Raw genomic sequence first — 23,415 nt, 5'->3', positions numbered from 1 at the left:
ATGTGTTCCCCCAATCACAATACCCCATGTGGAGTGGTGTGTGTGTGTGTGGGGGGGGGGGGGGGGGGTTGAACAGCTCCAAGTGCCCCTTCCTTATCTCACCTCTGCTCCCAGTTTCTTTTGACCCCTTACTCTTTGTTCTGGGAGGTGGGAGGGTTGCACCAGCCCCAGGTGTGGGCTGGGGGTAGAAGCAGGGCTGTGTAGCAGGCAGCCACTGAGAGCTGGAGGGCCCTCCATATAGTTCTCTACTAAGGGGGAAGATGTATCAAGCCTTGGCAAGATAAAGGACAAACCAATCAGCTCGTAATTTTTTCCAAAAACAGCCTTTAAAATGATAGAAGTTTATTGGTTGGTACTTCATCTCTGTTGCTTGACAGACTTAATCCTAAATCTGCTTTAAACTGACAATAGCTGCATGAGATATATAAACTGTATTACATTAAATATGCAACTGGTACATGTTTAAATATATTAATGTCTAAATGTTTTAGAAAATGTAAGCAATATACTATTTTCAATACTGGACACAGTTACCACTGTACAGTGAGCAAACGCCACAAACTAGAGCTCATGTTACAATCCCTGACCTGTCACCAATGTGCATAAATCTATTTTCGTCATCTTATCTGCTCCTAATTTCATACATCTACAAGTAGCATCTGCAGACTGATTGATATTCATTTACCAACATCCATAGGTGCAGTATTTGGTTCATGGCCTGTACCAGAGATGAGTAGCACGATGGCTCCTGTGCTCGGGCTGGTAAGAGGCAGTCTACATTGCTACGATGCTCTCCTCTTTCTAATCACTGTCTGCTGGTGACAATGACCTTAGGCTTGTTTTTGGATACAGAACAAATGCTGCCCTCACTGATCTTTAGCCTATATCCAACTAGACTTGTCCAGATTGGTCATCTCTTGTTGCAACAGCTGCTGGGCACCATGCACGTGGTAGCTCCCACCAGTGTACCTTTGCAAAGTCCATCTCAACCTTGTGTCCCCTGGTGAAGACTGGACACTTTAGACCAACCTCAACCCATGAAATTAGTTTTAGTTTGCATAATATATGAAGTAATATTTGCTTTCAAATTTCAGCAACTTATGATATTTTGGACCACAGCAACCAGGTTTCACCTAAAAACTTACATGGAGGGTAAATACACTCAAGTTACTTACTCCTATCACCTACAACCATATTATAACATGGCCAACACCCTTACTAGTAGAAACAGGCAATTATATACCACTTGCTGCATGGAGTAATGGAATATTGCCATTTCAGTGAGGTCAAATACCAGAAACTCTCCACAAGACAAGTTAATTTAGGCAAGTGGATTACAACCCTATCCAACCTCATATCTAGCAGTATGACAAGTTATTGTAATGGTGCCTGAATGGACAGTCAAGGAAAGACTACAGGTGGTCAATAATGGAGATGCAGGGGCTTCATCATCCAGGTTTTCATATAAACTCTGGAACATGGAAATTGATCTCTCATCTAAATATGTGATTCCCCACCTCCAAAGGATCTTAATACATCAGTATTAATGCAGACTGGTTAGAAATCCATGAAAGACCACCAGCCACAAGGTTTTGTCAAATGTTTATTCGAAATCTGTGCGGGTAGTTAGACTAGGACACCATACTGCTTCAGGACGTCTGTGTACTTAGCAATTTTGCTTTCAACGTTCTTCTCTGCCTGTTTCTTCAGTTTCTGGAAATAGGAAAAATAGGTATATAAATCTACATTGTACAACAGGGTACTGGCCACCATACAGTAAGGCAGCAGTAGACTTCTCAATGGCAGAACATGGTAATATAAAAATATGAAAGTGTTAATGCTCTTCAATGCAGTCATCACGAGCAGTGTTGTGTAGTACAAATCTCTGGCAGCACAGCCCTGCATTTTGCACTCACATAACAAAGTGATCATAACACCAGATGACATAAATCCTGCCAATTAAACATTACTTAGCACGGTCATTCTGCAGAAACTCACTAAGCCAAAAAGAAGATTAAGTCAATATTTATTGTTATAGTCAATATGGACTGGGAGCCTCTAGGCTTTGTTACATACGTATTTCACTGTTATAGCAGAGCAGAATGTTATATTAATCCTAATAATTCCAGTAGTTATACAGTCAGGTGCATAAATATTGGGACATTGACAGAATTTTCATATTTTGGCCTCTAATCACCACCACAATGGCTTTGAAATGAAACAAACAAGATATGCTTTAACTGCAGACTTTCAGATTTAATTTGAGGGTTATTACATCCAAATCAGGTGAACAGTGTAGGAATTACAACAGTTTCTATATGTGCCTCCCACTTTTTAAGGGGCCAAAAGTAATGGGACAAACTAAACAATCCTAAATCTAACTTTCACTTTCTAATACTTTGTTGCAAATCCTTTGCAGGCAATTACAGCCTGAAGTCTGGAAAGCATAGACATCACCAGACGCTGGGTTTTATCCCTGGTGATGCTCTGCCAGGCCTCTACTGCAAATGTCTTCAGTTCCTGCTTGTTCTTGGGGCATTTTCCCTTCATCAAGTGAAATGCATGCTCAATCAGATTCAGGTCAGGGGATTGACTTGGCCATTGCATAACATTCCACTTTTTAGCCTTAAAAAACTCCTTGGTTGCTTTTGCAGTATGCTTCGGTTCGTTGTCCATCTGCACTGTGAAGCGCCGTCCAATGAGTTCTGAAGCATTTGACTGAATATGAGCATATAATATTGCCCAAAACACTTCAGAATTCATTCTGCTGCTTATGTCAGCAGTCACATCAATAAATACAAGGGAACCAGTTCCATTGGCAGCCATACATGCCCACGCCATGACACTACCACGCTTCACTGATGAGGTGGTTATGTGTTGGATCATAAGCAGTTCCTTTCCTTCTCCATACTCTTCTCTTCCCATCACTCTGGTACAAGTTGATCTTTGTCTCATCTGTCCATAGGATGTTGTTCCAGAACTGTAATGGCTTTTTTAGATGTTGTTTGGCAAACTCTAATCTGGTCTGTTTTTGAGGCTCACCAATGGTTTACATCTTGTGGTGAACCCTCTATATTCACTCTTGTGAAGTCTTCTCTTGATTGTTGACTTTGACATATACACCTACCTCCTGGAGAGTGTTCTTGATTTGTCCAGCTGTTGTGAAGGGGTTTTTCTTCAACACGGAAATAATTCTTCTGTTATCCACCACAGTTGTTTTCCGTGGTCTTCCGGGTCTTTTGGTGTTGCTGAGCACTCCGATGCGTTCTTTCTTTTTAAGAATGTTCCAAACAGTTGATTTGGCCAGACCTAATGTTTTTGCTATCTCTCTAATGGGTTTGTTTTGATTTTTCAGCCCAATGATGGCTTGCTTCACTGATAGTGACAGCTCTCTGGATCTCATTGAGAGTCGACAGCAACTGATTCCAAATGCAAATGTCACACCTAGAATCTACTCCAGACCTTTTACCTGCTTAATTGATAATGAAATAACGAGGGAATATCCCACACCTGTCCATGAAATAGCTTTTGAGTTGATAGTCCCATTACTTTTGGCCCCTTAAAAAGTGGGAGGCACATATAGAAACTGTTGTAATTCCTACACTGTTCACCTGATTTGGATATAATTACCCTCAAATTAAATCTGAAAGTCTGCAGTTAAAGCACATCTTGTTTGTTTCATTTCAAAGCCATTGTGGTGCTGAATAGAGGCCAAAATATGAAAATTCTCTCAATGTCCCAAAATTTATGCACCTGACTGTAGATAGGGCAATTGCTACAAAGATTCAGTGCAGTTTGTCAATTTCTCCTGAAAGGACAGAAAGATGAACACATTTGCACATAAAAAGGGCCAGCGCAGAGTTATGTTTTCATATAGTAAAATATCTGGCATATACCAGAATATTGCTTTATTAGGGCATTATTCGTAAAACCAAAAGGCTTAAATTAAGAGGTTGATATAGGTGCGAGGGATGTCACTGGCCGATCTGTTCGCAGCCGGGTTATGGCAGCAATGCTCTGCAGCACATCACATACTACAATGCTCACTAATGCAGCAGCAAGTGACATCACAGGGCCAATACGTACCATAACCAACTTCTTTTTGCCATAGTACATCTTGGCCTTCTCCTTCCTTTTCTCTTCAAGAGTGGCAGTCACTGCCTGGTACTTCCAGCCAACTTCATGGGCAAGGCGACCAAGGAACGCGTACTACAAGAATAGCCAGAAGATCCATTTAGATGTGTTCATTTTCAGCTACAAATAACAGCTGTGTAATGTTCAGTCATAACACGGGTCCAGCTTTTTAGACATCTTGAAAACCAAACCAAGGCCCCCATTTATCAATGAAGGTAAACACCAGCACAATTTTTCGTTTAGTATCACTGAGATAAACTAAAAATCACCTGGCATTTACCAATACTTACCCCTCCGGCGAGGTCCAGCGAAGTCCTCCTCGTCTGCAAGTTCCTCCTTTGGGCTGCTAGCAGCATAACGCTGCTACGGGGGTCTTGTGTAATGCGCATGTACGACGGTCCATCTGCGCATGTGCATGACCTGGGTACCACAAAGTTATCGCCATCTAAAGATGGTGAGAGCGATGCGGTGACAGAGCGGTAATCTTAGATTACCGCGGTTTGTTAAATGCAAAAAGGAAGTCATAACCCCTTTAGCTAGCACTAAGAGGTTATACTTCATTGATAAATAGGGGCACAAGTTCATAACTGCAGTCAACTCGACAAGGACTTAATACATCCTTCTATAAACCACATCGCCTACCTTGCGCGTTGGCTTCAGGCGCACGATTTTCAGGGCAGCGGGAACCACCATACGCTTCCTCTGCAAAAATAAAAATGTAAATAGTTTGATACACTTAAGCTGGGTACACCTAAACGAAGCGCCAACCCAGCAACATGAAAATATATTGCATCACTGTACACTACGATGCCGCAGTACATCATTACATGCTCAATGTAACTACACCATGCCGTCTGTAGCACAGTCCCGTCAGATGTGCAGCACATGAGATGGGATAATGCAACCACCCAATTCAAAGGATGAATTGGGTGGATTTGGATATACATACTATAGGATGTTTGTTGCAATACACGGCAAATATATCGTATAGTGTACCCAAGCTTTAGAGTTGTCGCAGCAATGCACCCTCATCTTTATACCTTGTCATAAGGAGGAGGGATTCCATCAAAAACCTTCAGTCTTTCCAAAGCAGCCTGTCCTCGCTTAGTCTTGTGCGGAAGCATTCCTGAACACAAAGGGAAATCGTTTCAGCGTCAAGGACTCAAGCAAACAGTTGTCGACAAAGAAGGTAAAATGTATCCAAGAAGTACCTTGCAAAGTGACAACCTATAAGTCACACTCAACTGAGAATAGACTAAAGTTCCAATTTACCTCGGACAGTCCTCCAGAAGATGCGGCTGGGTGCTCTGAAGTGATATGGCCCACGGGAAGGGTTTGTGTTCATGCGTTTACGCAGGAAAGAAAGGTATTTAACTGTTGGAGGAAGGACAGTTTGTTGTAAGCACCTGCAAGTCCAGTATTCTCTAAAGTCAAGAAAAACCAGATTTCTAACACCACTTTATTGTACTGCAGTGTTTATAAGATTTGATTGGAAACCAAAAGCTACATGCAAAATAGACTAAAAAACACAATGTCCAATCAATGAATGGGAAAAAGGGTAGGAAAGACTAACATGGAGTGACCATTTCTAGTCTAAAATCATGGCTACTAGATCTATGTAACTTTACTTTCCTACAATACCCAAGGGGACTATATTATTCCATGAGGCACAGTTTCACGCTCTAGTGACAGGATAATGCATGAGACTTCCAGTCTGAGCTTCTGCCATATTAATCCAGACAGAAGAGAAAAAGCACTGGTTTTTGCCAAACACCCTTCCCAAACTCTCTGAAACTAGAACAGATTTTAATGTCGAAAAATAAGCCCATCATGACCATACCACCGATTGTATTTTACCGGTAAACACACCAAACAAATCTTCAGTAGAGACATCCACGATTTCAGACGAATCTATAGAATGCCTCCAATAGCGGATTTCTGAATCTTATATCCAACAGGGTGACTTTAGATGTTAAAAGAGCACACTTGTCATTTCAGATGGCCGGCAACAGAGATGGGACCAGGAAACATTAACTTAGGCCCATGGGTCACCAATCGTTACTAATATTCATACTAAACACTTTGTATTAACTGAAATGTCCCTATATCAGGGGTTCTCAACTCCAGTCCTCAGATACCACCAACAGGTCATGTTTTGTAGATTTCTTAAAACATGTTTGATCTATTTTGCTGGGTCAGCGATTTTCAGAAATGCTTAAAATATGACTTGTTGGGAAAACTTGATTGAGAACCACTGCTCTAAATAGTATCTAGTCTGCAGTATGTAAGTAGTAACTTCAAGAAAACCTACAACACAAAACCAGAGCAGTAACCCACAACCGGTTTTTGAAGTAAAGCATTAACACTTCAACTAGACCACAGGTTCTCAAACTGTCCTCAGGACCCCTAAAGCTGGCCACACATCTAAAGATTATCTGTCCAACCAGCCAACTAGTTGATTGGTTGGAATGAAAATCTGGTAACGTATGGGAGTAACTGATGATCAGCAATTTGCTCCTTAATGCCAGAAAACAGATGAAAATGGTCGTTCAGACAAGTTTGTTAAATGTTTGATCTAAACTATTTGTTCAAACAGTTTTTCTCCATTTTCTGGCATTTGGTAGCAAATTGCTGATTGTCATTTGCTTTCATACCTTACCAGATTTTCATTCCAACCAATCAACTAGTTGGCTGTAAGTTGGTTGAATGCAAGTTAAGGCCCCCATACATCAGATTGCAAATTGCACGATTGCTGCAATCAATCTCTGATGTATGGGGGCCTTTAGTCTAATGTGTGGCCAGCTTAACAGTATGTTTTTCAAGTCTCATCACAGAATCACAAAAAATAAATAGCTCCACCTGTGGATCTTTTAAAATGTGACAGTGAGTAATGACTACACCTGTGCACCTGCTGGGTGACCTGGAAAATGTGAACTGTGTGGGGTTCTGAGGACAGTTTGAGAACCACTGAACTGGACCATACAGAGCTCAGCTACTGTACGATAAACAGCAAATTATTGTAGGAAATACAACTCATTTTCACAAAAAACAGAAAAGAACGTTATACTATTATTGTATTAAACAGTCATACTCTATGGGGGTCCAAGCCACAGATTATCTGAAGAGATTATAAAAAGGCCATGACTATAGAATAGAGCTTGCAACAGACTAACGCGCTAACCCACCGACCTCTAAATTTAAGTGCATACACACTTGCCAATCATTCAGACGATGCATCAGCGCGGCATCAAAATTGGGTCGGCAATTACATTTGCAAACCCAGTCGAGATGTCAGTCACCTGCAGCAAGTACACAAGCGGTCGGCAGGTCATCTGTACACAGCCAGACGTGCAGATATATCAGCATCGGCTTCGCTGCAGGACAGATGCCTTATGCCTTGACGTCTTTCACAGACTTTCATAGTCTGTACACACTCGGCAATGCACTATGCTAAGTCGTTAGTCAGCTAAGTGATCAAAATATTGCATAGTGTACCAAGCATAACACAAATGTGACAGTTACTTTATTTTTGCCTTATGTAAAATGCAAGTTGGCTATTTGCAGGTACGCTGTGTCCCACTGTAAGGCAGTTATGAAGAGCAGTCATATGAAGCCTCTATATGTTGCAACAGAACAGGGACCAATCAATCCTGACAGGGAGAGACTGGCTTCCATAACACATATAAGATTAGAAACACTTACGTTTATTTCTGTAGAAGTTGCCAGAAATGTTGATGCCTTCACATCTCACAACAACGACTTTGCGCCCTAAATTACAAAACAAAACATTGATATATCACATTCTAATAAGGACCCAATTACAGCCCACTGCTATTATAGCAATAATATTCAGCTCTGGTCTCAGATGGTAGTGCATGTAGTTATCGCATAGTCGTTAAACTCAAACGAGAAACATTAGGATCATCAATGACCAGCTACAACAAATAAAACGCGTGTTAAAAGCACTGACACTTACCAAGCAAAACTTGTTTAGCAACAATAGCTGCAAGACGACCAAGTAGATGTCCTCTACCATCAATAACCAGAACCTGCAGGGGAGGGGGTAAAATAATGCATCAAGCATGGGCAACAAAGTGCACCAATCTGTGTACGCTGTGATCAGCCGTCTCAGATGGTAGTGCATGTGAAATGATTTCATAGTAGCGAAACTCAAACACAAGCATCATCATTGACATGGCTGCATTAAATCTCTACACACTATGGCTGGCATTACAGTCATTTCTCAAATCTGAGCCTTTTGGGTTAAAGAGGGCAACTCAGTTCCCTGGGATGTGCCTATGAACAGTCGAAGGCATTCTGCAGCCAGGGTTCTCTACTCAATTTTCAGTCTTGTTTCGTAGAGGTACGCAGGAAAATGAATGAAGAGACTTTCCCATAATAAGTGGTAATGTGCAAGGCTTAACACTGAAGCAGCAAAACATGAGAACTAAATCCCCCTCTTCCCAACAGACTGCTCAGTGAGCATTACATGGGCAACAGGAAATACTCAGTACCTGTTACTGTTTACATTCTAGCAACACTGCATGCACAGATCTAAAGCTGGCCACCCACTATACAATTTTCTGTCAGATCTCTGTCCAACTTGGCTGGTTGGAACGAAAACCTGGTAATGTATGAGAGCAAATGACAATCGTCCATTTGCTCACAAACACTGGAAAATAGTCAAAAATAGTTCAGACAAATTGGTTAAAACACACATTTAACCAATTTGAACATTTTTTTGTCCTTTTATCAGTGTTTAAAACCATATAATCGACTGTCATTTGCTCCCATATATTACCAGGTTTTCATTCCAGCCAGATTGGACAGATATCTGACAGAAAATTGTATAGTGGATGCCCAGCTTTACAATTACAGATTGTGATCAAGGACTAGCTAGGACACCTGGCCTACAGTAGGTGACCAGTTAAAGACTTATTACACAGTTATCAATATACAAGAGCAAGACTGACCACTTCTAAATTACTACGAAAAGTTTTCATTACAGATGAGCGGTTTGGCTTGGATCGTTCCAACAACTTCAGACCTCAGAATGAGGCAAAATGTCATCTTTTACCTCATTCCGAGATACAAACTTGGATGGAAGATCCAAGCCAAAAACCAAATTAAGTTTTAAAGTTACATCTATGAGATGTATTTATTTCTATTTTAAGATAGATTAGGCTTTTTATTTGATAGTCAACTAATAATTTTTAGGTTATTACAGTTTAATTAAGCTTTAGAGTGGGAGCAAATTAATATAGGATCAAAGGTTTCCCACGGGAACCCCAATTCAGAAGACCAACATTTGGTTACAGAGTCCAATGCTGCACAACAAGGTATCAAGTGTCAGGAGAGGAAACAAGCTGCTCCCAGATACAGCATAAGAACCAAAGACTTACCAACAGACTGGATCCAGCTCTGGAATAAAAGTAGCATCCATCCTATCAGCCACCATTTATATCACAGGTTCTCAAACTCGGTCCTCAGGACCCCAAACAGTGCATGTTTTCCAGTTCTCCTCACAGAATCACAAGTGAAATAAATAACTACCTGTGGATCTTTTAAAATGTGTCAGTGAGTAATGACTACACCTGTGCACCTGCTGGGTGACCTGGAAAATGTGACCTGTGTGGGGTCCTGAGGACAGAGTTTGAGAACCACTGATTTATATAGTCAGTATGAAGACAATACATTTGATAAGTAAACATATGAAGTCAGCCTTACAAGCATGCAATATATTTACCTGATTTGAAGACTTGACACCTCCACGTGAGTTCTTGTAGAAGCCTGGGAGGCCGACCAGGTTTTTATTTACAGGCGCCTTTTTGGCCTTGGGAGGAAAACAACAGTTTGTCACCATCACAATAGGAGCTACAGAAAATTAAATATTTTTAATTGACATACTTTAGGGAATTTGTAAACTGGTTGGGTAGAAAATCCCAGCAGAGAGGATGCAGACAATCAGAATCCCAACAGATTTAAGTATCCTGACCCTTACCCTAATACTTACTGCCAGAATGTGTTGGACAGTCTGGATCCTGACTAAGGGGCCTATTTACTAAGTTATGTTAGGAGATAAAGTGAACGGTGATAAGATATCAGCCAATCAGCTCCTAACTGCCATGTCACAGGCTGTGTTTGAAAAATGGCAGTTAGGAGCTGATTGGCTGGTACCTTATCACCATTCACTATCTCCCAACACAGCTTAGTAAATGGACCCCTAAATTCCTTTCAAACAGGATTTGTATGTAATCAGTGGCTTATAAGTGTAGGAAGAAGTGCAATACAGTAATTTTCAGATGAACCAGCTTTGGCAGATTGAGGTATTGATATCTAAGAAGGTGGACAAAAGCGATTGTTTTAATCAATAATGAAAGCAACACTAGTGTGCCCCTGTGGACATTACACCACATACATAACCTATTTAAGATTAATAATATGAAGCATTCTAGTATTAATAGCCACAGCGCTGGTTTATTGCTTTAGGTGTCCGATTTGTGGCATGACAGTTTCAGTATGGAAAGTAGTCTCCGTACAAACAGGAGTAGCACTGACAACCAGCATAGTGGATGGGTAGAGGTGTAACACAAATGCACAAAGTTACAGCATAGCTTAGTGTACTGACTAGGGAGACCTTATCAATGTGTAAGCACCTCTAAAGCTGTACACATTCGTTTTATTACAATACATTCCTAATAGTACCAGTTTCATGTTTAGGAGGAACAAAATTACATTTATTCCAAAACTGAGCCATAACACTACTTATGTTACTCATAAAACATTGCATTTAATTACACTATGGGGTTAATTCAATTGCGTGTGATGCAGATTTGGGGTGATTAGGTGTACCATTGCAGGTGATATAATGCCACTCATCACAGGCACTGCCCGCTGTTCTCCCATAACTTAGCCAACCTCTACAAAACACAAACTTGTACAGCTAGATTTGGCACAGATAAGATTTATAGTAAAGGCAGCAGATTATGTGTTTCACATAATGAGGTTGTCGCACATGACGGCAGGGACAGCGGTGTTACAGAGCGCAGGGGCACACCAGCAGCCTGGCATGTATCAGGGGCTACTACTGTACAGCTCCAAGCACCCTGACTGGACCCCAGCTCACACAGGAGTAGCCGGGCAGCATATAGAGAGCTGCATGTGACACTGATGGCCGCAGGAGGAGAAGATAGAGCTAGAGGTGGGCACTGAGCTGTCACCTGGCTGTTGTAGAACTAGATACCCCAGCATGACCAGTCACATTTGTGCTAATAGTCCAGGCCTAGCCAACCTGTGGCTCTCCAACCGTTGTGAAACTACAAGTCCCATCATTCCCTGCTACTGTTTTAGTATTTTCTAACAGCAAAACTGTGGCAAGGCATGCTGGGACTTGTAGTTTCTCAACAGCTGGATAGCTACAGGTTGGCCTGTAATAGTCTGTGCTGAAACTGTTGCAAGGCATCCACGGATGTGTCGGTAGACCCAGGCATGCAGCTAGAAATCACATCACACCCTGCTGGGACCTGTAGTGCCACACAAGCCGCAGAGACACATGCTAGCTGCTGGAGCTCAGCTACGGGCGGCTCTCAGGACCGCACTACCCGGCATCTGCAGGACACTGGCAGGCAGTTATAATGACAAGCCCCTCCGGGAGCGGGATCAGGACCCCAGGTGCTGCCGCGCTCTCCCTGCCCATGGCGGTGCCCACTCTCACGCGAGACCGCTAGGCCCGAGGCCTACTCTCCGCCCGCCCGCAGACACACACATACTTTCGCCGCCGGAGAGCTCCCCGCTGAGACCCGACCTCACGTCACCGCCGCCGCCCCGCAACTCGGGGGCCTCAGGACCTGACGCACCGGCTACCCGGCCGGAGCCCCTCACCTTGGTGTCCGCCATCTTGCGCTGCCGGGCGAGAAAGGGACTCACGCTCGGCCACGGGGTCTCCTAGGGAAGCGGAGGGGCGGAAGTGATGAGGGAGGAACGCCCCCTGTCACTGGTTGCTGTGTAGAGGTGGGCGGGGCGTTCTTCTCCGGCGGCGACGTGAGTGACGTCAGACGCAGCAGCTACAGGTTCATGAAGGCCTGTGCCTGAGGATTCCTCACCATTGCAGGGTTAAACATCGAAGATTGGAACTGTCTGACCGATGGTTCCGATGAAACATCAAATGATTGCCATCTCTAGTTCCACCTAGGAACGGGACATCGAAAGAAAACATTGGAAGTACCGATCATTTTTACATTGGTTACAAAACATTGGTTAGAAAAAACACAAGTGTATCTTGGCAGCCCAAAGCAGTGTAGCACGACACAGTGGGTCTGATTCAGCTTGGATCGCAGTTGCTAATACGACCGCAATCGGCCGATTGTTGCGTACTGCAGTGCACAAACCGGCCACTGCGAACGGGACTGCAATCCCAGTGACTACGCAGACACATTGCAGAGTGATTGACAAGAAGTTACCGTTTGTAGATGGTGACGGGGGTGGCCTGGGAAACGCAGACGTGGCAGTGCGTTTGAACACTGTTGCAGGGCCGTGCATAAATTTTCCACTGCGATGACATACACAGCCCGAGGACTCAGCGTGTGATGAGGTTATCAATTTCTGAGTAAGGTCAGACCTTGCGCAAGTGTGCGTGAGGCTGCAATGATGTTCGATTGTACCAACGGTTTTGCAGTCTTGCTAAACATTACGGAGGTGTGTAAGGTAAAGTGGGCGTACTTATGTAGTGCAGCAGTGGAAACATTGCGATCGCAATGAATTAGCATACTATCGCAGTTGAACTGCATCCGTAATCGCAATTGCAATAGAGATCTTTACTGAATCACGCCCTTGTCACAAAAAAAATAAAACCATTGGAACAATAGGGAAAACATTGGGGGAGAAACCTAGCCCTAGCGATGGTGATGAAACATTGGATCCTCACCATTGCATACCTCCCAACTTTTGTCCATGAAGAGCAGGGATACTATGTGTGCGCCCGGAAAGGGTGTGTGGCTTTGTTGGGAGGGGCGGGATTTCATGGAAAAGGGGCTGAGCTGCGCAACAACCCCCGTTATTGTCACTATAGGGAGCGTGCCCAGCACTCTCCGAGATGCTGGGCAGCCCCCCAGGCTTTCCCTACACTGGTGAACAGATGCCGTGCGCATGCGCACGGCATCTGTTCACTTTCTGCACACCCACTGCTCTGCATAGCAGAGTAGCGGTATGTGCTCTCCCCAACTTCCCTCCCACCGCAGGACACTGCGGCCCGCGGGCGGGAAAGTCCCAGAAAAACGTGACCGTCCCGCTGAATGTTGGACAGTTGGGAGGTATGCCATTGCAGGGTTAAATATTGAACATTGGAACCTTCTGACCAATTTAACATGAAATGATTCCCATCCTTAGTTCCTACTTCCTCCTGTTCTAGACCCCCCCACCCCTTCCCTGCTGGAATGAAAACTTCAGTAGTAATTATCATCAGGGCCGCATTATTGGGAGGACCAGACCCGTCTGCCGCCGGCTTTAAACTTCCCCAGTGCCTGAGGGATAATGGCTGCACTCGGGGTGTGACCTTGATTGCAGTCTCTCAGCAGCGCGGCCCATTGATTACCGTCTACCCCACACACAGCAATGTAATCGCATTGCAGGATGTGATCATAGCGCTGGGATGTATGAAAAAGCACATGCAGGGACACGGCAAACATTTAATGATAAATGGGCCCACAGTCACCTAGTTGTTACTAATGTGTGTGGCTCTGTACTTCAGAGACAGCCACTATACAGTCAGGTGCATAAATATTGGGACATTGACAGAATTTTCATATTTTGGCCTCTATTCTCCACCACAATGGCTTTGAAATGAAACAAACAAGATGTGATTTAACTGTAGACTTTCAGATGTAATTTGTGTGTAATTACATCCAAATCAGGTGAACGGTGTAGGAATTCCAATGGTTTCTATATGTGCCTCCCACTTTTTAAGGGGCCAAAAGTAATGGGACAAACTAAACAATCCTAAATCTCACTTTCACTTTTTAATACTTTGTTGCAAATCCTTTGCAGGCAATTACAGCCTGAAGTCTGGATCTCATAGACATCACCAGACGCTGGGTTTCATCCCTGGTGATGCTCTGCCAGGCCTCTACTGCAAATGTCTTCAGTTCCTGCTTGTTCTTGGAGCATTTTCCTTTCAGTTTTGTCTTCATCATGTGAAATGCATGCTCAATCAGATTCAGGTCAGGGGATTGACTTGGCCATTGCATAACATTCCTTTTTAGCCTTAAAAAACTCTTTGGTTGCTTTTGCAGTATGCTTCGGGTCATTGTCCATCTGCACTGTGAAGCGCCGTCCAATGAGTTCTGAAGCATTTCACTGAATATGAGCATATAATATTGCCCGAAACACTTCAGAATTCATTCTGCTGCTTTTGTCAGCAGTCACATCATCAATAAATACAAGGGAACCAGTTCCATTGGCAGCCATACATGCCCACACCATAACACTACCACCACCATGCTTCACTGATGAGGTGGTATGTTTTGGATCATGAGCAGTTCCTTTCCTTCTCCATACTCTTCTCTTCCCATCACTCTGGTACAAGTTGATCTTTGTCTCATCTGTCCATAGGATGTTGTTCCAGAACTGTAATGGCTTTTTTAGATGTTGTTTGGCAAACTCTAATCTGGCCTTCCTGTTTTTGTGGCTCCCCAATGGTTTACATCTTGTGGTGAACCCTCTATATTCACTCTTGTGAAGTCTTCTCTTGATTGTTGACTTTGACACATATACACCTACCTCCTGGAGAGTGTTCTTGATTTGGCCAACTGTTGTGAAGGGGTTTTTCTTCACCAGGGAAATAATTCTTCTGTCATCCACCACAGTTGTTTTCCATGGTCTTCCGGGTCTTTTGGTGTTGCTGAGCTCTCCGGTGCGTTTTTTCCTTTTAAGAATGTTCCAAACAGTTGATTTGGCCACACCTAATGTTTTTGCTATCTCTCTGATGGGTTTGTTTTGATTTTTCAGCCTAATGCTGGCTTGCTTCACTGATAGTGACAGCTCTTTGGATCTCGTATTGAGAGTCGACAGCAACTGATTCCAAATGCAAATGTCACACCTAGAATCAACTCCAGACCTTTTACCTGTTTAATTGATAGTGAAATAACAAGGGAATAGCCCACACCTGTCCATGAAATAGCTTTTGAGTTGATAGTCCCATTACTTTTGGTCCCTTAAAAAGTGGGAGGCACATATAGAAACCGTTGTAATTCCTACACCGTTCACCTGATTTGGATGTAATTACCCTCAAATTAAATCTGAAAGTCTGCAGTTAAAGCACATCTTGTTTGTTTCACTTCAAAGCCATTGTGGTGATGAATAGAGGCCAAAATATGAAAATTCTATCAATGTCCCAATATTTATGCACCTGACTGTATATAATGTATTGTCTAGGTTAATAGGGGCATATTTATCAACAAATATTTGCAGGCTATCCCCCCAAATCACATTTTCAGGGGTACACACAAATATTAACTATCCCTAGATTTTGCTTTAGGCATTTTACTAAATGGACGATTAAAGTATTATGAGGATGGAGACTTGTCAGTGAGATCAGTCAGTCGGCCGGCTTAGAGCCCTGCAGGCAGTGTGGTGGCCACACCCAGAGGCGGATTGGGCCACCGGGACAGTGGGACATTTCCCGCTGGGCCAGGCCTGTGCTCCCCTCAGTGGCCGCGTTCTCTCCCATGTCTGCTTGCTTCATCTATTCATTGATAGGAGCTGGAGCAGCGCTGATCATGGAAAGGTGCTGTCAGCTGTGTGCCGTACGGCACACAGCAACAGCCAGGGCAGTGAGGGGCTGTCCAGGTATCACACATCGGGACTGGGGCCAGCCTGTCCGACATTGCTACACACTGGCTGGCCCTTCCCCAGGGGTCACCAGCCTACCTACCTATCACCGGGCTCAGTGGGCTGCACGGATCAGCCCTCCTCTTCCTGCTCCGCGAAGGCGTCATTCACTGCATGCGCCTCCTCGGCGTCCCCTCCTCACCACACTGACTGTCCTGGCTCCCTGCTCTTTTCACAGGACAGGAGGACAAGGTAGGAAGAACTGCTTGTACCTGCACATGGAGGACTGTGTAATAATTGCTGGAGGTCATGGGGCTGATACATGCACTCACTCAAAGCATCCATGTGTTACTTGCCTTGCAGAACCATTAGAAGTAAATAATAATAAAAAAAACGCTAATCACATTGATTTAAACATGTACAGTATATGTAAAAGTTTTCATACCATAACTTGAGATGTCTGACTTTACATCCACATTTTATGTGCAGTATAATGTACTTTTCAGAGCCATTGCCTGCAGAAGATGGTTAAAAGACTGCACTAAATGGGCCTGATTCACCAGAGAACACAATGCCAATATTTACGCAGAACAAGCATTTGTTTACTATTGTGCATTCACAGTGATTGCAGGGTGATTACGTTCGCAAAGAGGATCTATTTGCAAAGTGAGTGACAGGTGAGCATTTGGGGGAGGTAAAGGGGGGGGGTCCAAAAAATGCAGGTGTGTCTGAACGTTTGAACGCTGTTTCATGGGCGTGCATAAATTAGCTCTTGCAATTGCATTCAGAGTATGAGATCTGCGTGTCAGGAAAGGTGCAGTGTTTGCGGCTGGTCAGACATGACTTACATGCTGTGTGAATGCCTGATGTATGGCAAAGGTACCGATGTGTACGTAGTTGTACGTCGTTGTACATATATGAGAAGGCAGCAGTGGGCGTCCCTATGCTCGGCTGTGCTTTGGAGGGTGTTAGCATATTTTAGCAATTGCGATCCGTGAGAGAATGCAGCTACGATTGCATTAGAGTCCTCTAGTGCAGGGGTTCTCAAACTCGGGGCCTGATTCAGACCCGCTTGCAAGCGCTGAGCGCTCGCATGCAGGTCGATGTTGCCCAAGTGCGCATGCGCACGACGGAGGCGGCTCGGTCGTGCGCATGGTGAGACCCGAATAACGACGTCCAAGCCGTCGTTATGGGTCTCGCACAAAAGGGGGCGTGCTGTCGATGGTGATTGACAGCACGCCCCCTTTGGTGGGCGGGCCGGGGGCGTGGCTGCCCAGACGGAGGCGTTCCCATGGCGTTCTCACACCAAAAGGGGGCGGCTGTCGATGTTGATCGACAGCTCGCCCCGTTTTGGAGGCGGGAAGGGGGATGGCTGGCCAAACGGAGGCGTTCCCGATGGAGTGATGTCAGTGGTGAGCTTCCGCCTCTATTAAGAGCCAGAAGCTAACGGGCTTGCGGGAACGAGACCCTACCACAAGGGTCTCATCGCAAGCCCCAATGGTCGCGATGGTCAAGACCACCGCGACCATCACCTGGCACATCACCAATAGCTGTGGGTGGTCACCCACAGCTATGCGAGCGGCCAGGAAGCCGCATAAAAAAAAAAAAACGCCCTGATTCAGAGTGAGCGCTCTTTCAGAGCGTCCGGCTCTGAATCAGGCCCTAAGCCTAGTATTCTTCAATGGGACAACTGACAGGGAGTTTGTTTTCCTTACCGAGATCTCACATTTCTTTTAAATATCATTTAGTTCTGAGAAGTGAAAGGTTTCTGAATATTGCTGATAGTTCTTTTATATAATTTACCTTGTACTTTAGGTTTGGTGACCCCTTAAGTAGCATTCACAGGCACAATATGAAAACAACAATTACTTTCAATTGGGTTGGGTACGGGATCCCGGCGGTCACAATACCAACAGCGGGTTCCCGACAGTCAGAATGCTGACCCAACTAGGTAAATACCCTAACCCTCCCGCCCGCAGCCTAACCCTCCCGCCCGCAGCCTAACCCTCCCTCCTGCAGCCTAACCCTGACCCCTAGCCCTAAACCTAAGCCTAATACTTACCGTCGGGATTCTGGTGCTTGGATTTTGACTGCTGCCAATACATACACCTACCCATTTACACATACTGTACTTACCTATACCAGATGCTTCTGTCCTCTTCTCCAGTAGAATCCGTAATGACTGGCCCTGCAAAAAAGATTGCATACTCACTTATATCCTGGCACTGGTCTCTGCAGTAATCCATGGACTTTGGGAAAAAAAAAAAAACTTTCTTACCGCACCACGCACCCGGTATCAGTATGTGTATTGCCACACATACTGATACCTCCCAAATGCCAGCTGACAGAATTGCACAGGCTTTGCAGTCCCGCCAGCCAATCAGCGGCCGCGCTGACTGTAGAGCGGCCGCCGATTGGCTCCGGCTACTGACAGTTCCCACATGTGTTTTGTCTTTTTTGAACTATTTATTTTACAGTGGGGATACAGGTGCCGCCTGTCTGCTGGTACGTGTAGTTCCACAAGTGCCAAAAGGCAGGCATGCTGGCACCTGTAGTCCCACTGTAAAATACAATAGTTACTTCTATTTCCCCACTTTATTACCCCCGTACCCAACGCTCCAGGGGTGCGGGGAAGAGCCCCGGGCTTCAGTCCATGTCTGGGGTTTTGGGGAGGGGACCCCTTCTTGGGGGTGTCCCCACCTCCGTGAGATTCCTAGCTTGAACTGACCGGCTTGGGCTGATAATGCTTTGGTCCCGGAGCCCCGGTGAAAGGGTCTCCGGGCTGTGGCATTACAGCCTGGTCGTTTTGGGTCTCGTGCTGGTTTTAAATATAGTTGGGACACTACGCATTTTTCCCCCCCTATATTTAAAACCAGGACTGGCCCTGCAGCCTGGTGTTGGTTTCTAAATTACGGTTGAACCCTACACATTTTGTTTCCCGAAATTTTAGAAACCAGCACTGGCTGGCAAGCCTGGGACTGGTTAGGCTTTTGGGGGGGGACCCTATGCCATTTTTTTTCAGATATTGACATTTTTTTTCTATATTTACAGGCAGAAACGGTGTATTTTTTTCACAAGTTTTTACAGGAGAGTTTTCCCATCTCTTGAGAGTTTAGAAACTCTCTGCTTGGTAAATTCCAGAATCCTATTTTCACCAGTGAATAGGTTCTTGAGTTTTGCCGATGGTGAATTGAAGATCACCATCGGCAAAAGGAGATCTCTCTCCCGAGTTTGACATTAGTAAATCTGAGAGTGGGAAAAAATGCCCAAACTCTCCCAAACTCTCAGCTTAGTAAATTTACCCCTAGGTGTCTTGAAAGAGACCTACTGCTGTTTGAAATGCGTGGAGTATCCGGAGTACCTTGACCCAGTTCTAATCGGAACCCATAATTCAGGCGTGTTCAAGCAATAATTAGAACCACCTGTGGATCTTTTTGAAATTTGTCAGTAATGAATACACTTGTGCTCCACAGCAAGGAGATATAGAAAACATGCACTGTTAGTGTGTCCTGAGGACTGCAGGTCTGTCCTACCTTTCCAAGTCAGTCACAGGCAAAATACTTAAGGGTCTAGGTACTAATAATTGCGGACCAGCCACGATTATTATCTATCCATATCGATTGGGATATTTTCATTTTTAATGAAAATATAAGCCGATATGGACAAAGGGGAACTCGCAGGGACAGCAGTTGCGGTAATCGCTGTCCCTACGAGTTATAACCCCAGCATTTTGTAGGAGTCTTTCACAAAAGTGAAAGACTTCTGAGGGGGAAGCTGGCACTGCACATGCGCACAGTGGACTTGATTCAAACCCACTCGCAAGCACTTGAGCATTCGCGAGCGGGCCGATGGTGTGCTCTGCGCACGCGCAGCGGCCACACTGCGCATGCGCAAGCCCCAGAGCGAGAGAGAAATTCTCTCGCTCCGTGGTTCACTACAAAAGGGGCGGCTGTCGATGTTGATCGACAGCTCGCCCCGTTTTGTAGGCGTGGTGGGGGGGTGGCTTCACAAATGGAGGCGTTCCCATGCGAACTCCTGCTATTTGTGTCGGCGGTCCCACTGACATCACCAGTGATGTCAGTGGGAGAGCTTCCGGCTCTATTAGAGCCAGAAGCTCTCTGGGGCTTGCGGCCACGAGACCCTATCAGAAGGGTCTCGTCGCAAGCCCCGATGGTCGCGATGCTCTTGACCATCACAACCATCATCCTGGCCGCTCGCAATAGCTGTGGGTGGTCACCCACAGCTATGCGAGCGACCAGGAGGCCACACAAAAAAAATGCCCTGATTCAGAGCAAGCGCTCTTTCAGAGCGTCCGTCTCTGAATCAGGCCCAGTGTCAGCTTCCAGAGCCAGCCGCGAGTCAAAAGATCTCACTTCTGCACCTGGAGCCTCCATAGGCTTACAGTAGTGTACACCATCTGAAGAAGGTATAAACTACTGGAGCTAAACTCTGAAAAGCTTTTCTTTTTGGAGTTTTGTATATAGGGGTCAGATCGTAGTCCCCATTCATAATAATGGGGACTGAGATCTGCAGCGCATATTAGCACTTTGCCGGAGCTTTATGTGAAAGATTTTTGTATTGTGCTTTTAGTACATAGGAACAATACATAAACTTATGCAGAAACTGCAGTGTCTGCATGATCTTATGTAACAATCAGATTGATACATAGATCCCATATACTGCAAGTTGATTATTCTGCAAGGAAGGAAAAAGGTGCGCTTATCCACCAAGGAAAAACAACAATACTTCCAAACTGGCAGCTCCTAACAAGCAGGGTCTGCTACCTGCTATAAAAAGAAAGAACAAAAGAAACTGTGTAGGAGCGCTTGTTTGTGAAGAAGAATAATATGCTGATAATATATGTATATTTTTATATTTAATAATAAAATAATAATAATAGCAATATAAAAACAGCAATGCATTAATTCAGACCGTAATTGTAGTGGCTCTATCTGAAGACAGTCTATTGGTAAAAAATTAATTTCAGCTGAAAAAAACACAATTCCTGAAATGGATACAATCCTGATGTGCAGAAATTGAAACAATGTTGCTGATATAGGTATACTGTATATTTTCAGCAGTGATTAAATAATTATAATACGAAGAACTGCTTGGTAAATAAAAAATTGATAGTCCCATCAATATCAGAAACAACTGGTGCAGATGATCAGGAAAAACACTTTGATGGCAAATATGAGACTGGAATATAGATATTTACCAATGATGTCTGTAGTCTCTACAGCTCTGAGTGCCAAGATATAGAAGGTCTCTTACATAGAGTGTGACTCAACCGCTCGTCAGTGGGAGCGTTGATGCCAGCTATTGAGTCGGAGCGTGACAACAGACAAATTATGCCTTTAGCTCTGTATTCCATGGCTAACGGGATGCGTCACCTGTGCTGTGGCTGTAGAGCCCAGCGGCTCGCGGCTGACTTCACGGCTGACTTCACAGTAGAGAATAGAAGGGGTATGGGCGTCAGCTTACTGAAATTTTCAGCATCTCACGGCAAAATGCCTGCCCAGGAGATGGCAACTGATTCGCAGTCATAGCAGCTCACGGTGGATGGCCGGCACAGAGGGAGAGACTGGAGCAGTACTCAGTGGGGGAAATCGGTCTGGTGAGACACAACGGAAGTTTCCTTGACGCATTTCTCCGGGTGTAAGGCTCCCGGTTTCCTCAGAAGGCATGACTCCTAGCCAGTATAATTAGACTTTAACAGTTGAATGAAAATAAAAACAGCTGAAAAAACTGTTTTAATTAAAATCAATTAACACAGACTTTAAAATCTCCATCCTGAACAACGGATGTCATGCCTTCTGAGGAAACTGGGAGCCTTACACCCGGAGAAACGCATCAAGGAAACTTCTGTTGTGTCTCACCAGACCGATTTCCACCACTGAGTGCTGCTTCAGTCTCTCCCTCTGTGCCGGCCATCCACCGTGAGCTGCTAGGACTGCGAATCAGTTGCCATCTCCTGGGCAGGCATTTTGCAGTGAGATGCTGAAAATTTCAGTAAACTGACGCCCATACCCCTTCTATTCTCTACTGTGAAGTCAGCTGCAAGCCGCTGGGCTCTACAGCCACAGCACAGGAATACAGAGCTAAAGGCATAATTTGTCTGTTGTCATGCTCCGACTCAATAGCTGGCATCCACGCTCCCACTGACGAGCGGTTGAGCCACACTCTATGTAAGAGACCTTCTATATCTTGGCACTCAGAGCTGTAGAGACTACAGACATCATTGGTAAAGATCTATATTCCAGTCTCACATTTGCCATCAAAGTGTTTTTCCTGATCATCTACACCAGTTGTTTCTGATATTGATGGGAATATCGATTTTTTATTTTTTATTTACCAAGCAGTTCTTCGTATTATAATTATTTAATCACTGCTGAAAATATACAGTATACCTATATCAGCAACATTGTTTAAATTTCTGCACATCAGGATGGTATCCATTTCAGGAATTGTGTTTTTTTCAGATGAAATAAATTTTTTACCAATAGACTGTCTTCAGATAGAGCCACTACAATTACGGTCTGAATTATTGCATCGCTGTTTTTATATTGCTATTATTATTATTGTTTATTTTATTAATAAATATAAAAATATACATATATTATCAGCATATTGTTCTTCACAAACAAGCGCTCCTACACAGTTTCTTTTGTTCTTTCTTTTTATAGCAGGTAGTAGACCCTGCTTGTTAGGAGCTGCCAGTTTGGAAGTATTGTTGTTTTTCCTTGGTGGATAAACACACCTTTTTCCTTCCTTGCATCATTTATTTTTCTGCTTAGGTGCTGCATACCACCAAGGAAACAATGAGTCTCATGTGTTACTCAGAACGGTTTAATAGGAGAGAAGAATTCTTTAATAGATCTGAATGTGAAAATATAATTAATGTTGGTTCCAATGTCTCAATGCAGGATTTATTTTATATTTGGAGGATTTTTTAAAAGATGAGACTAGACATTGGTTGGATAAATGTATGATGGGGAAATACATTGAGGCCAAAAGAATACCAAGAGGTTTGAGACTTTTAAAGAATTGCTCATTCAAGGATGACCCCATATTTACCTCCAAATGGAATGAAACACTTGACCAGTGTTCATTCTCTTTGATGAACCTTTTAATTTCACATAGAGAGGAAAGGATAGAAATTGAGATTGATAATACACGTTCAATTTTGAACAAATTCCATGAACATCCGGCCTACAAAGAAAAAGACATAGAGATAAATAAGAAAGTAGGGGCTTTTGAGAGAGATATTATTGATAAAAAAAACTCTAAGGATTACAAGGATTATATGGATGAAAGAGTTAGGAATTTTAACAGAAAAACTAGTACTGAAAGATCAACATCTACTTTTAGAAATAAGAGGATATCCTCTAGACAAGGAAGAAGTCATGTACGTTCCAGAACAACATCGTTCGAGAATCACTAATAATTCTTTTGAAC

The 23,415-nt window shown here is 44.0% G+C and overlaps 1 protein-coding gene and 2 non-coding genes across 3 annotated transcripts; all 3 read right to left on the bottom strand.

Annotated features, from left to right (window-relative positions):
- Nucleotides 1-1,590: 1,590 nt before the first annotated feature.
- On the bottom strand, nucleotides 1,591-12,121 carry RPL13A (ribosomal protein L13a). The gene is made up of 9 exons (XM_088473393.1): nucleotides 12,016-12,121; nucleotides 9,881-9,967; nucleotides 8,111-8,183; nucleotides 7,837-7,902; nucleotides 5,407-5,508; nucleotides 5,175-5,260; nucleotides 4,777-4,836; nucleotides 4,087-4,209; nucleotides 1,591-1,713 (listed from the first exon to the last, which is right to left on the bottom strand). Exons 1-9 carry the CDS (start codon nucleotides 12,028-12,030, stop codon nucleotides 1,627-1,629), a joined length of 699 nt encoding a protein of 232 aa, XP_088329519.1. The 5' UTR covers nucleotides 12,031-12,121; the 3' UTR covers nucleotides 1,591-1,626.
- On the bottom strand, nucleotides 7,990-8,069 carry LOC148522989 (small nucleolar RNA Z195/SNORD33/SNORD32 family). The gene has a single exon (XR_015878477.1). It is a non-coding gene; the product is annotated as a small nucleolar RNA Z195/SNORD33/SNORD32 family (small nucleolar RNA).
- LOC148522988 (small nucleolar RNA Z195/SNORD33/SNORD32 family) lies at nucleotides 8,257-8,331 on the bottom strand. Its single transcript, XR_015878478.1, has one exon. It is a non-coding gene; the product is annotated as a small nucleolar RNA Z195/SNORD33/SNORD32 family (small nucleolar RNA).
- Nucleotides 12,122-23,415: the final 11,294 nt, after the last annotated feature.

This window comes from Taudactylus pleione, unplaced genomic scaffold (genome assembly GCF_031769625.1).
Source record: "Taudactylus pleione unplaced genomic scaffold, aTauple2 ptg000135l, whole genome shotgun sequence".
NCBI lineage: Eukaryota > Metazoa > Chordata > Amphibia > Anura > Myobatrachidae > Taudactylus > Taudactylus pleione.
Note: the sequence above shows the minus strand (reverse complement) of the source record. Positions and strands in the feature narration are given on the sequence as shown.

Coding starts and splice junctions, on each gene's coding strand:
- RPL13A (XM_088473393.1), bottom strand. Junction 8,184..9,880: donor GTGTCAAGTCTTCAAATCAG/GTAAATATATTG, acceptor CCTCCCCTGCAG/GTTCTGGTTATTGATGGTAG. Junction 1,714..4,086: donor GCAAAAAGAAGTTGGTTATG/GTACGTATTGGC, acceptor TCCTATTTCCAG/AAACTGAAGAAACAGGCAGA.